The 15,391-nt window shown below is 37.4% G+C and overlaps 1 protein-coding gene across 2 annotated transcripts in view; it reads left to right on the forward strand.

Moving 5' to 3' along the window:
- AEBP2 (AE binding protein 2) overlaps positions 1-15,391 on the forward strand; it is a 53,769-nt gene that overhangs the window by 5,531 nt on the left and 32,847 nt on the right. For both annotated transcript variants that reach the window (XM_027460444.3, XM_027460486.3), the window contains exon 2: positions 13,876-14,083. In XM_027460444.3, the coding sequence (XP_027316245.1) occupies positions 13,876-14,083 (208 nt within the window). The remainder of the gene's footprint in view (positions 1-13,875; positions 14,084-15,391) is intronic.

Genomic DNA, 15,391 nt, shown 5'->3' on the forward strand with positions numbered 1-15,391 from the left:
AAGGAAGGTTTTCTTTAATAATAAACATTTTTATGCTTAAGATTTTTATGTTTTTCTTTTTATAGCTTAAGATTTTTATTTTCTTCTTTATATAGAGTGAAATAAAGCAGAGTGAAACTAACAGATTGAACAATAAGATTTAGATGAAAAGATGAAGAATCCAGAATCTAGCCTTAGTTTTTAAAATGAAAGATGTAGATTTTAAAATGACGATGTAGTCAGCAATCTAATATGTGTGCCAATTTAAAAATTAGTTCTTTAGAGTTCTTATTGCAGTTCTTATTTGATCTCGTTTTTAAACCTTCAAAAGCGAGTAATTTTCAAGGCAGGCTAGGCAGTGACACATGAATTGTAAGAGTGATGTTTATGAAGGCAGAATAGTAAAACTGAAATATAATCAGGAAGGCATATGGTACTAATAGGTATGCTTCATGTATCCATGTGACCAGATTAAAAAGTGCTTCAGGCCTCTCTGCTGCATAGTCTCACTTGTTCCTATCCAGGAAGTGAAGAATCATTCATTAACGCTTATGGCAAGGTGGTTAAGTCATTAAATTTTTGTAGTATGTGTGTAATACTGATGCGTCACAGTAGGCCGCATAGGAGATTCCACAAGATTCCAAAATTCTGCTGAAAATTATATCAGTATTGTCTGCATTTGTTGTTATTTGCTTTCAAGTTGCAGCATAAAACCACGGTTTCTGTAATTGTTATGCTCAGTCCTTTCTGGCACTGAAGAAAATAGCTTTTGATGGGAAGACAAAACAGCCGAGAAACTTTAAACAGCTAGTATCTTTATTACTAGAGTTGTAGCTTGGTGTAATTGAGTGGTTAACATGAGGTCTTTTTGTGGACTAGATGAAAGAGCTTGCTGTAATGAACTGTGTTTGTAGTAATATTTAAATACACTTCATAGAATTTGAGAAATAATTTCCTATTCAGTGTGAGAGATAATTGGTATGACTTTTATGTTGGGTTTGTACATTCACACAGGCCTACGTGCGTTTTGCTTAACTTTGTGACACCGTTAAGTCTGGCAATTCTTGAATGTGAGGTTTTTACTGGTGAGCAACTTTAGGGGATTTCCCAGGCCGAAGTGGAAGGAGCTGCGTTGATTTCCAACGCCCTCCACACCCAACACACACTTTCCAGTTAAGCTGCACATTGCATGCAGCCTGAGCATCTCTTTGGGAAAAGTGTGATGTGCATTTCTGAAGCCGCTCACAGATCAAAATTCTTGGGTAATGCAGTAAAAATATTCTACTTTTGCTGATGTTACTCAGATCTGCATATTTTCCAATAGCTTTATATATTTGTTTGTATTAAAACAGAAATAAAACATGCTCAATTAGGGAATAATGGTGAGGGAATGAGCAGTATGCAGAGCTGACATGGAATGTGGCAGTATAGGAGAAAGTGCAGACCCCAGTGTGTTGCGGTAGTAGTAGTTCCGTCTGTTATTGGGTGAAAAGTGGGGACATAGCTTAGAAGGGAGCAGATAGAGCATTTGAGATTGGAATAGGGGTTTCCAGCAAGGGGAAAAAGTGAGATGCATGCAGAAAACTTTTCTGGTACGATAGGGAGTGAATTATACCTAACAGCCTGAGGAAAAAGTGAGAGCTTAACCTAAAAGAAATGAAAAATCGGTGCCTGCTGTAGAGGAGCCAGGTAAATTGCAGGGAAATAGGTGGGAATGTAAATCTATCTACCTTGAGCAGCAGATTTTTTTTCACCATTACCCCTCTTGCTTAAAAAAAAAAAAAAAAAAAAAAAAAAAAGGCTTGCCAAAAAAAAAGTGGTAGTTTTAGAAGCTTTCTCAAGTTAGAGATTTTTTTTATTTTGCTATCCAGCTATGTAATTGATTCCTCTTTATCATTTTATATGCTTAATGTCCAGAGTTGTTGATATTTAGAAAATGAACATGTTCAGATAAATTTTCCTTATGGAATGTTTATATTTTCTGTTATGCCTGCTATTTATCATTGGTTTTATGATGTATTAAGATGGTGTTCACAATCAGGTTGTGATTCTGCAAAACTAAAAAATAAATCATTGGGGAAAGAAATCTTCAGCCTCTCTCTCAAGATGTAGTATGCTTTTTTCCCTTTGTGGTAGTAAAATGCCAAAAAAAAAAAAAAGGCAATCTGGGATTTCATTTTCTATGTCTGATTTGCTTCTACATGGTTCTCTTTACACTAAAATTTAATTTCTTAACTATCGTTTGCTAAACTTCAGTTGATTACTTGTGTAGTTGTACTGGATACTTTCATTAATAGAGTATTACTTAAGGCATATGCTAAGATATTCGATAGTGATATAAAACCAAAAGATTTAATTTGATACCATCTTGAAAGTCATGTAGTCATCATGATGCACTATGTAAGGCAGCTATAATCCAAACAAGCTTGTGAAGTATCAGTAAAGTGAACCTAAGTGATCTGGGTTTAGAGGCCTGTAAAAGACAAGATTATTGTCACATATTAGGGGTAGTATCATTTATGAAGTATACTTCAATAAGAATACAAATAAAGGTTTTCCACTTACTGTTAAGATTAATGTTGTTCCATGTAGCATCTTGTACAAATTAGCAGTTCCCCTGCAAAATTGCAGTGAGGTCCTTATTTTGATCGTTATAGTTTGTGTTGTAATTGTAAGTAAGGCTTCAGATATAAAAGATCTTAAGGAAATACTTTCATTACATAGTAAGCAGAGAATTGTAAACTTTTTTTTGAAATAAAAATACTTCTGGTGTTTCTTTGGTAGATTTCCTGGGGCTGATTCACATGCCAAACTGTATATTAGACAAATTTACAAGTTGTTAATTTAGCGTCGAGTGGAACAGAATCAGACCATAATTATGACCTCTCTATTATGAACTGAATGAGTTGGAAAAGTAAAACTCCACTGGTTTCTCCACTTTTGATGCCTGATTAATACTTGAGAAGTAGCAACTCTTCACTGAAGTATGAAGTTGCTATTTCATAGAAGACTGTCCTGTCTGTATTTTTAAGTCAAACAACAGTAACTGAAATTGGAGGGGGGGTTTGCATCTCCTCTGGGACTCGCTCATCTTTTTTTCTGGTTGTCTTCTGTTTATTTTTTTAAGTTAGATGTTCAGGAGTGGGGATGGGTATCCTGTGAATGGGACAGTAATGGTAACATATGATGGAATTTCCTTAACGCTATACCTGAAGGCTTTTATTTCCGCTTTGTATTAATCATGGTTCTTAGAATGGAAAGCATGCTAAAAGAAGTGACACTTTCTTTTTAACTACTGATTGTGTTTCAGTGAAGATCTAAAATGATGAAACACTTGTTGATGTTCCCTAACTTTTGAAGGTGATAATCAGGTTGAAGATGAATTGTTTCCCAGAAATGAAAGTCAGTGTTATTTGTATCTTTAAGGCAGAACCACTTACAGTTTCTTGATTTGTGTAATGCTTTTGCATATGTTTGCTGTTGTATCACAAGGCACACACATTTAACCTGCTGTAGTTTCTCAGTGCTCTTCTGACACTTTGCATTCCAAATTTTCTTATAATATTATCTGTTCCTCTGTATGCTACAGCTTAGATGAAAAACTGATTTTGTTAAATTAATACATAACCCAAATATTCTAGGGCTGACAATCTAAATAATCAAAGTAGGTGATTCGAGAGAGTGGAAACAGCTCTAGAGAGGTGGTGATTCATAACATGCTTTCTCAGTAGTGTTTTGTTTCCTGTACATGTTTGTTATTTTAAGTTTCTTTGATTTCTCTATCTTGAAGAGCTTTTCTATCTTCTCCCAGTTTTATACCATCAAACTGAAATGTTTGCAGTGTTGCTCCCTTTTCCAGGTATTTACATTTAATCTAGAAATAGGTTTACTCTAAAATTACTATCTCCCTGACTTCTTGTTTTCTACTATGTAGATTTCTTAGTAATCTACAGATACCTATACAGATACTCAATAAATAGTTTTCCAGACTTGCTTTCAAGATTGATTTATAGCATTATAGAACCATGGAATATCCTGAGTTGGAAGAGACCCACAAGCGACATGGAGTCTGACTTCTGGCTTCACACAGGACTTCCCAAAAACCAGACCCTATGTCTGACAGTGGTGTCCAAATTCTTTTTGAACTCTGGCAGGGTCAGTGCCATGACCGCTGCCCTGGGGAGCCTATCCCAGTGCCCGACCATCCTCTGGGTGCCGAACCTTTCCCTGCACCCAGCCTGATCCTCCCCTGTCCCAGCTCCATGCCGTTCCCTTGGGTCCTGTCCTGTCCCCAGACAGCAGAGGTCAGCGCCTGCCCCTCTGCTCCCTTCATGAGGGAGCTGCAGGCCGCCATGAGGCCTCTCCTCAGCCTGCTATGTGTAGACTGAACAAACCAAGGGGCCGCAGCCGTTCCTCATACATCTTCCCCTCCAGACCCTTCACCATATTTGTAGCCCTCCTTTGGATACTAACAGTTTTAGGTCTTTCTTACACTGTTGCACCCAAAACTGCATGCAGGACTCAAGGCTGCAGAATGCTTAAGCCTTGTTCATTTTGAAAAACTTGTGTTAGAATAACTTCATCTGTGTGAACATAGGTTTGAGTTAAAAACAAACAAAAAGCATAAATGACTCAGAAGCACAAGTTCATAAGTGCTTGAAGCATGGTAGTGGACTTTTACTTCATGTAATTTTGGCTTGTTTTCAGCCAGATATGCTCATTTCTTATTGCCATATGAATGATCTTATTCTTCTGCAGCCATTTAGTATTCTGCAATCCATTTTTGTTTTGATGATGGTTTATCTCCATGTGCTATTTTTTCTTCTGGTAGCTTTTTTATTTTGAATTCAAAAACTGATTATTATCAGTCATGAAATGGTGTTGGATGTGTTCTAAGGAGAATCGATAGGAAAGCTCAGAAATGCAGGTAGATTAAGCTATTTCAACTTCGAAAATTCTATTTGGATTACTTGCTGGATAAATGGAGGGAAAAAAAAAAACACAACAAAAAAACAGCCTCTGGGAGCAGCAAACCATCATGACATCTTAACGTTGCAGTCAAACTACATCCATTAACATGAGGGGAGCTGTTTTCCTTGTGGAACACAAATGTTTGATTTGGGGAGTTAAATTGATAATCCTGCAAATTTAGTAGTAGAAATATGTGTTACGTATGTAGATATATCATAAATTACTGAACTTGCCAAAGGTGGAAAGGGGAACAAATAAAGATCAGACAAATGTTAAAGTTCTTCACTCTGTTGCTGGCTCGTAGTGGTCACTCATGTTTTGTGAGCTCTCTTTTTCTTTGGATCTGCTTTAATCTCACTCTTAAATTGACATGTTCATTTGGAAACCATAAAGCAAAGTGAACTGTGTTTTATTAAATACTGGTAATCATGATGTTGATGTTCTGATAGTAATACTGTGAAGAGGTTGGTAGTAAAGTTTACTTGATATTCATACAAGTCAGCAGAAGTTAAATATTAATGCAAAGCTGTATTTATTCTTTCTCTGCTTTCATGTCAGAGCTAACTTAGCATTTTCTGGTATTTACAACTGAAATTGTTAGCTCTTTTGAACAATGTTTGTCCTACTTCAGTTTTTAACAGCTTTGCTTTGCAGTTTCTATTGTTGAGCAGAGCATAAAGAGGCAAAAGGTAATCATGTGGTGGTGCTTGGAGAATATATAGCTGCTCCTATGTTTGGAAGTGATAAGAGATTTATATAAAAAATAAAATCTTAGAGCAGATGCAGTACAGATGTATCCTATCAAGGATGGAAGCTAAGGGTTCATCACGAGATCACTTTTATACTTCGAGGATTTATCTTCACCTGTCCATTGATTACATAGGAATTCTATAGGAAATAATAAGTGTAAATCACTTTGAACTTGCTGGCTTCAGAAAGCTGAGAAACTGCTAGGTGGCCTGCAGTTTTTGTGGAACTGGTCTGTTGGTCCAAGCTGTGCCCCAGACTTCTACACCCTGCCTTGAAAAGGGATTTAGAAATGAGGTAACTTGTGAAGTGTTTCTTTTCACTCTTGATTTGTCCTGGTGAAATGAAGATTATGTAGTACTCAGGTGTGTCACTATGCGAGTCATTTTTTTTCCTTTCAATTTTTGTTCTGTTTTGAATTGGCATTTGTAACTGAATGATTGGGATTGGTGCTGTTTGTTTTGTGTGGGGATTAGTACCTAATTGTGATTTGGTCTTCCATGTTGTAAAAGCTTTTCTGTAGGAATTCCAGGTTTTAACCCTTGAAGTTGTTGTAAGAAATACCTGTCATTCACGAGTTTTCCATTATTCTAAGTTTCTTGAGTGTTCAGTTCAGTCTTTAAATTTGTCTCATACAAATTGGAACAAAATGACTGAAACTTTCTGCAAATAACAATGTACTTCACAAGCTAGTGAAAGCTAAAGAAACTAGCAGGGTATTTTTTATCTTTAAAATAGCCACCTATTTCCAGTGAGGTTCACAGTATTTGGATTCTTGAATGTTAATTATGCTTCTGTCTAGTCAGAGGCAGTCTTCTGTGGATTTGATGCTTTATGACTTAGTCATTGTGTAGTTCAGAAGAAACTTTTAAAAGATTCATCAGTCACAGTGCATCTTAATGGCTATTCTGCGGTGTTTTTAGCAACACTGCAGTGTATGTTCCCTGAAGGTCTATGTTAGTTTTAAATTTGTTCCATTACAAGATGAGTTTATTTATTATAGGATCTGTCAAGTCATTTCCCTTGGTGATAGCTGAAATCGTCTGGGTCCTCTGCTTACGTACTGAACATCTGGGGACTGGAGGCTGAGCATTCTCAGTGGAGGTACTGTAGCTCTGCAATGAGCTCCTGTTGATCAGGCTGAACTGCTTGTTGACCCTCAAGGGCATGGTATAAGGCCCATCTGTTAGGTCTGAATTTTGCCTGAGGGAAGGTTACTTCAGTTAAGGTCTAGAGGGAGTATGTCTAGCAGACATTAAAAATATAATAGTAAATTGATTGGGCTTTTCTGCATGTGTTTGGTGCCTGGCTCTACTATTTCTTGAAGTGCCCACTGTCTAATGGGGGTTCATGGAAAGTAAAAATGCAATTATGCTCTTCTTGCTGCATTTTTTTTTTTTTAAATTGATACTCTTTCTAGACTCCTACTGTCTGTTGTTCTGAAAGATTAAAAAGGGAAAGAAAAAATTTGGAACATTTCATTCATTAAATTCAATGGAAGGGATTACTTGCAGTAGTGAGGAAATCAGTCTCCTTGGTGAGCTAAGTGTGCGTCGGGAATGATGTGCAATACACCATTTTCTTGAATGCATTAAATCACAGGCTCGTTACATTTTCATTCACGTTTAACTGTATACAGCAGTTAGTACCCAAATGTGAATGTGGTAAGCGAAGTGGTTGGAAATTTGTGTGTCTTAAGTTGGGAAGAATTTGGAGTGTTTTTTTTTTTTTCTTTCCTCAAAGGAACAGTTGTACTTACATGACTCCAACAATGGCTTAATTTCACTCAAATTCTTAAAGAAGAATAACAAGCCAGGACTGAAAATGCTTGAAGAACTTTTTGTGTGTGTTCTCTTTATAAGGTAGAAATGGCTGCTAACTTCTACCAAGTTTTTAAGCTGCTATTGCTAAGGCTTTAGTTTCAGGATTGTTTCTAAATGCAGTTTGGACTGGATTTAAGCAGCAAGATGCATTTGGTTCACATACACCATAGACTGTGCAGGTACTAATGTTTTAACATGAAAGTGATGCTTAAGAAAAAGTCTTAATCACCTTGATAACAAGGATGTATTATTTTTAGCTAGAGGTAAAATGCAAAAATAAGACCTCAAACAGCCTTTGAGGTAATGATTCCTCTACTTCAGCTTACATTAATTATGTTGCTTAATGAATGCACTTTAAATGTCAGTTTCATTTCAAAGCCGTTGATCTTAATATAGGAAAAATCAGAGAAGGAGAAAAGGTCCAGCTCTTCTGAGAAGACTGTATTTTCAGTTCTACCTTGCTGGAAGGAAGGCATTGTTTGCCAGCGTTTACAGGCTTGGTAAAAATTAGGTAGTGGTTTAGTAGGCATTTTGGATTGGCATTTGGTCCTAAAAATCTCACTTTTTTTTTTTTTTTTAACTTCAGGTTGATTCTGATGCTTGGATTAGGATGAAAGTGAGGAATAACAAACTGGAAGACTATGTTGTTGTGCTTGCTGTAACAGTTTTAAATTTTAGTAATTAGTCAGTCTTTTGAATGGTGCTTCTTAAAAACAGCTATTGTGTATGCAGGCTCTCTCCAGCAGTGACTGTTTTTGATGCTCTATTGTTTGGGATGACCTCTGAGTTGAACTCTCTGAAACTCAAATGTCTAATGTTCTTCATCAGGCTATGGTCTATAGATCCATTACAATAGAGCTGGAGCCTGCTTACAGCTTGGGAGCAAACCCAGACCTGTCTGTCACTAGCAATAGGGGAATGCCACAAGCGCTTAAATTCGACTAGTGTCATTCTGCTTTGATATTGGCAGTCAGGATTTAAACAGATCTCCTGGCGAGGGGAAAAAGGACTGGGAGGGGTGGGGGGTGGCAAGGGAAAGCTTGCTTTAAATTATTTACCTAAAATATGTTTGTTTATATATATATATTTTAATCTCTGGTTTTCCAGAATGTCTCTGCTTTCTTCACGTTTTTTCTGTTCTCTTCTTGATTCATGTTATTAGTTCCTTGTTTGGAGGTGCAGAAAGCAAGAAGAAAGCAGAGCAGGAGACGTACTTTCCATTATTACCTTCCCTTTTGTTACAGGACTTTTCCCTTTCTTGGGTCATGCTAAGCAGATAGCGTCAGATTGGATTGGAAATCCCTATTCAGAGATTGAAAGATACACAGACACTGCCATAGTGGTCCAGCCCTGTTTGGGCTGGGTTGCCATGCTTCACGTTGGGAAAATACTGAAGTGGGCTAGATAAAATGTTGGAACATGTGCACACATTTTACCCACTTGAGTGTCCTGCTCTTGTGTCCTTTCTGAAGTCCAGAGGAATGACACAGTGGGTAGGTAAATCAGCAGATCTAGCAAAAAGTATTGCAGCGAGTTCTTGACAGACTTCAGCAGCAGCCACCGTTTTGATTATGAAACCTATCATCATTTTTCTCCTTTATCTTGAAATGGCAATTGAAGAGCAGATGACCTTCCAAGTCAGGTGTCGTCTCTGATGCTGTATATACTGTGAACTTTTCTGTGAAAAGCTTCCTGATGCTTCCTCAGCGTATGACCTGCTAGAGAAAATGCACATATGCTTAAGCTGTATACAACATGTCAGATGTTGCTGGTTGTTAGGTATTTCATGGATTCTCTTCATAGGCTTTAGCTCTTTCCCAGGTGTCTCAGAACTCACTGAGAAAGACCCCCTACACCTCCCCAAAATCTAGGTTTTTAGAGTAAAGCAGTACTATATGGCTGATGACCTGCAGTAGGCTGCTTCTGGAGGGGAAAGAAAAATTAGTTATTTCTTGAAAAGGAATGTATTAGAGTAGCAAGTTTCTTGCATTTTATGGGAACGTGTCAGAGAATGGCGATCTCCGGTTGTGTGACCCCTGGCCATTTTGGTTTATAAGCAATTAACCTATTTCTATAGTAGGTTCTGTTACAGCAATATTCATCTGCACTTCCAATGTCTTGGTTAAGCAAGCTAGAAGAAAGGAAGGCGTTCTGTTGAATACTGACCTATTATCACTCATCTGGATTTCAGTTACCTATTTTTAATTTTTTATATCTCTTGAATAGACTATAGAAGCATAGTCCAGTGTAAAACTTCATCCTTTGCTTCCAAGAAATTCTGTACGTTACCTCTTATTTTAAGTGCTGTGGACAACCTTTTTATTCCAGTTGCTCTAATGTTAAATTTTGATCTTAGAGTCATAGAGTAATCTAGATTGGAAAAGATCTTCAACATCATCAAGTCCAACTGACAGCCTGACCTACAGAGTCCCGCTGCTAAACCATGTCCCTTTGTTGCACGTCCACACGTCTCTTAAAAACCTCCAGGGATGCAACGCTAATGTTAGCCTTTAGCAAGCACTTAGGCTATTAGAACTAAACTAAGCAAACATTTAAACCGTTACAACCAGATTGGCTCCTGAAGTGTTACTGGTTTCTCCTGTCATTAATAAACTTACCCATTGTGTTGTTGGCTGGATCGTTATTTCTAGTCCCAATTTTTACATATTTTTCTCCAAAAATAAGAATAATTTTCTAGAAGTAGGATAGCATATTGAAGGAAAAAAAGCCTGAATATCTGCATTTCCTGAGCTGTAAAAACGCAGACCTGTGGTTTGGAGGAGGTCAGTGTATGTTGCATTGCGCTTATAATATGAAATAACCTCTCTCATGGTACAAGTTGATCAATGAGTTTTTTTCCTTGTAGCTTAGAAATTAATTGTGCTGCATGCCTGTGAACTAGTGAAACCACACATGCAGACATGCACGCACCCATCCTTCACCGAACTTGTACTGGGCTGTGCTTTGTAATTGCTTTCCCACTCAAGACCAAGCCTCAAAAGCAGGGAACCCATGAGAGAACTAAGCTGAATAACCAGTCTGAGACTGTCCTTGTGGTCGCCAGCACCATGTTGCAGCTTAGTCTTTTTGCAACAGGCGTGTTTGTGGGTTTTTGGGGAATGGTAGTAATGCTGTCAGTGAAACAGGGACTGACAGCTTGGAAGTTTGAGTTCCCGCATGAAACATTGATTAAAATCCAGTAGGTTAGTACCTTTCAGCTGTGAGAAAGTTAGGGCTCTTTCTTTATTCCCCTGAAATGATCAGAGAGGGCTATTGTAGGAGCAGTGTGTCTGTAGTGCTTTGCCAGCCTTCATTAAGCGACTTCCTGTTGGAACCCTTGATCAACGTAATGCTGCTTTGTTCAACAGAAGTGGTCGGTCTGGGTTCAAAGCTGCTGCTGAATGCTGATTTTGTGGAAACTCTTTGGGTAACTCTAGAACTCAGGTGTGTGGGAGCTGCATTAAGTTATTTAGATAATTTTCTTTTTCATCCTGTTGGTAGATTTTGCTTCCATAACTTGATTTTTACTTTCAGAGGTAATTTTGGCATAGGTATCAGCTGAGGAAGGAATGTCAGTTCCTTGGTGCATCTATTGTAGTGGGCCTGGCATGGGGGAAAATTGGGATTGAACGCAGTGTATTTTTCACTTAAAGTATGGCAATTTCGTAGAAAGATACTAATGCCTATTTCAGTAGTTTGCAGTTAGTGGCTGTTAGGTCTGTAGCTTCAACTTAGTGTTAGTTGTGTTTTTTTGGACGGTTCTGGTGACTATAAAACAGGCTTTTGGGGAAAGACAGAAATGTGGAACAGATTCAAAACCATATCTGTAGTCTTCTGTTGGCCACCTTTGCTTTATCACTAGTCACAGATTGTGAACTTACATTATGAAAGGAACCAAGACGACTACATGTAATGCAGAAGAAAGAAGGTGGGGTGGCAGGTGGAGCATGGAAAGCTGGGTGTATTCAGGATATGGAAGATGGAAGAGTATAATCATGGGCACATGGTAAAATGCTCTGTAGCAGGAAAGTGCCAGTATGGCTTTCACTGAGAGAAGGCATGCCTCGTAAGTTGTTAGACCTTTTTTGAAAAATCAAAAATAAAGCATGGTGTTTGTATAGTAAGTTTATTTTTGATAGATTTCTATTAAAGTCCAAACCTGTTGAAAGGGTCTCTAAAACTTTCTCATTTGGATTAATTTGGAAAACAAAAGCCTAAGAATAACTTTTCAGTTTTAATAATAGAAGGAGATTAATGAGTTGGAAGGCAATTTCTAAGGGTTGTCTGGGTAGTGGTAGTCAGCATTTTCCATAGTGTTACCTTACTGGTAACTTGCTCTTCTAGATCAAAGTTTGCTCATGAAACCGAATTACTCAGGGTAGTTAAAACTAAATCTTAATGGGAAAGCATTGCAAAGGGATTCTGTTATTTTTTTATTTATTTATTTTTTACTAGGGAATGAAATTTGATATTGAGAAATGCAGTGGAATACCTATGGTGGGTGAGGGGAGGGGAGAGGAAAAATGCAAATGAGGAAAACTATGATTTTGAAATCATCAGAAACATCAGGAAAACTGCTAGCACAGTTTAAAAGAAAAAAGTACAGATGATTTGAGATTGCTAATCAAGGGTTTTAGAGCAAGGGAACAAACATCCTAATGATATGCTCTAGTTTTGAGTAATGATGCAGTTTTTGTTGCATCCGTCTTAAAATACGTAATACAACAGTAATGGGTATGTAAGCAGCAATGGTATGAGAAATATGGAACAGCACTGATGCATTTAAAAGCAGAATGCTCTAGCACAGAAATCTGTACAAGAGGTGGAAGGAGAAAAAGATGTAAGATAAAAATTAGAAAATTAAAAATACTATGTAGAAATGAATAGGAAACGATATTCTGTTCCTTTAAAGTAACAGCATTAGTTTTTTTTTGTTTGTTTGTTTTTCCTTGCACTTCACTGAGAAGGATATCTAAAGACACTTACATAAGACACCGCCACATGCTGTGTTAGTAAAAGGGTATATGTCAGGTCAACATAAGTTATTTTCCCTCTGTACTTGGCACAATTAAGACTGTGTCTGGATCACTGTGTCTATTTTGGGGCTCATCCCAGGTACTGACATACTGGGTAGTGTTCAGCAGAGGACCTCCAAAATAGGTAGAAGGCTGATGCAAATCCTGTACCTGGAGAGGCTGAGAGATTCGGTTTCTTCAGTTTTAGAATAAGAAGGGTAGGCTTATTGCTGTTCTCAGTGATCTGATTAGGACTGCATAGGAAAGGAGGAGGCAGTCATCAACTGTTCAACTAAAAAAGATGGAAGGGCAACAGTTGAGAAGTTACAACACTGGAAATTCTGATGAGACACTAGGAAATTTTTCCCTTTCTCCACAATTAGGTTACTCAGACATTGGGAAAAACTGTTCAGAAAGGTAGCAGAAGCTCCAACCTTTGAAAACACCCATAAAAAACTTAACTGTATGAGACTATGAGCAGCCTGACCTCACTTGCTCCTGTTCGAGCAGCGAATTGGACCAACCGACCTCCTGAGATCCTGTCAAAGACGAGCTGTTCTTTAGTTCTGTGACTTTGTGGAAGACAGAAACATGAAGGGTTCTAAAAGGCAACAATCAAGTTTAGAAGTTTTTAAAAAAGTTATGTCAGTAGTTACTTAATTTTTAATTCTATTATTTTAATTTTATTTTTTATTTTTAATATTAATTTTTAAGTTATTTTATCCAGGAACCATATCTGTCTATCTCTGTGCTGTTTGCCTTAATATGAAAAGAGTACTCCATGCTTTTTTTCTGCTGAGATTGAGGGCAGAACAGCTGATAAGAATGACCCTGTAAAGTGTCAAAAGACAAACAAAAACCTCAGTAGTTTAGATTATATGTGTGATAGACATGCTGCTGGGCCTTGGAGTTAAGTGCAGGAGTCTCTTAAACGTTCTGTAAAACTTCACTTCTGTATTATTTTGAAGGCTTTAGTGTTGTGGATGCTGGTCTAGATATATGTCTGGTAAAAAATATGCTTAGCAAAAACAATGAATGACTGATGTTGTTTAAAAATAACTATGTTAACAAACAATTTTCTCACAAGTCAGTGAATGGGAGGAAAGTTTTCCAGCTCTCCCGTTTGTTGACAGTGTCCAGAAGAAGTTACACTATGGAGTGATAGTGGTTATGCCCTGACTGAATATTTTACTGTATTTAAGGTGATGAGCCATAATAAATACGTTTCAAGTCTCCTTTTTATCCTGTCTTAATTAATCTGCTGCAAAGCCCTAAAGAGCTACAGTTTTTATATGTTCCGTTAATGTGTAACAAATACAAACAGTCTCCTTTTCTTACAGCATAAGCAGCACTATTATGGATGTAGACAGCACAATTTCCAGTGGGCGTTCGACTCCAGTAATGATGAATGGGCAAGGAGTTCCTGCCTCCTCTGCAAAAAGCATCGCTTACAACTGTTGTTGGGACCACTGCCATGCTTGCTTCAGCTCCAGCCCGGATTTGGCAGATCATATTCGCTCCATACATGTGGATGGTCAACGAGGAGGGGTTGGTGTTAATTATTTTTCCTCCCTCTTTTTTACTGTTGTTTTATTATGTGGTGACAGTAGTAAATTTTATGTTTTATGTTATAAAGTATCAGTAGTTTAGCTACTAGCAACTGAGATTGGGCCCTCAGTGGTGTGGCACTAAGCATTCAGCTGCTGTGTTTTCCATAACACACTTGATTTGGTGTTCTGTGGTTTTGATTGAATGATGACCTTTAAGAAAATAGTATGTTCCTAATGTTTAAATTTATTGGATATTTGATAGATTTGCTAATTTCTCAGCATCCCGAGGATGCTGGTTTTAAGTGCTTATATTTGGAATTCATTTTCTTACAACTTTCAGTGTATGTGCTTCTGCATATTAACTCAGGCAAAGTTATATCATGATCATTTTTACAAATATAGTTTTATTAGAAATAATATATAAACAGAATATATTACAGGGCAGATGTAAGACTGGTCATCTTGGGAGTACAAAGTCTTACCAAAAACAGTTCAGTTTGTAGTACGTACTGACAGCAGGTCTTTGGATGTTACACCTTCAATATAACTGTGTCTAGTATTATTTTTTAAATTAGGATATATATATGAGCATATATCTTTTGGTCTAATATCTGTTCAAGTGGTGCAGTTTGGGTTGGTCTCACGATTCTATGTTTTAACACCTCTCCAAATAGCGTAATTTCAAATCTGTACTGAACTCTCTGCTTCCCAACTTCCCAAATTACTTTTAACGCCTGGAATATTTCAAGTAATACATATCTATATCAAACACGAGCAGGCTGCTTTCAGTGCTGTATGTTGCATGTCTTTAACTTCTTGGACAACTAATACCAACTCTTAACCTAACATAATGTTTATTTTCAACTTTTGTCTTGCTGCTTCTTTAAAATGTGAATATGTCAAATGTTAGGTCATTACGTATTATCTTAAGGATACAAGAGACTTAAATAAGGTGCAAATTTGCATCACATTATGTAGTTTATGTAACTGTGTCACTGTGACAGGTGTGACTCATTGGTTGCATTTAGCTAATGTTATTTGCTATGACTGCACTTCTAGCTTGATACTCAGTGACTCTTCTTCAAGTCCAAGCTTTAGCTGGAATCATTCAGCTAGTGAGACAGCTGTTTAGTCACTCGTGAGATAGATTTCAGTAGTTCTGTTCACAGTTTTATAAAAGTGCTATGTGAATCCTGGATGAGACAATTAAATGGATGAGGTGTATCAGTGTCCTGGGGTCTGTCAACGTAAATGCATGACTTTTGTCCCATCCATAACCCCTTTTAATTTCTTAAAAAGTGATTGG

This window comes from Anas platyrhynchos, chromosome 1 (genome assembly GCF_047663525.1).
Source record: "Anas platyrhynchos isolate ZD024472 breed Pekin duck chromosome 1, IASCAAS_PekinDuck_T2T, whole genome shotgun sequence".
NCBI lineage: Eukaryota > Metazoa > Chordata > Aves > Anseriformes > Anatidae > Anas > Anas platyrhynchos.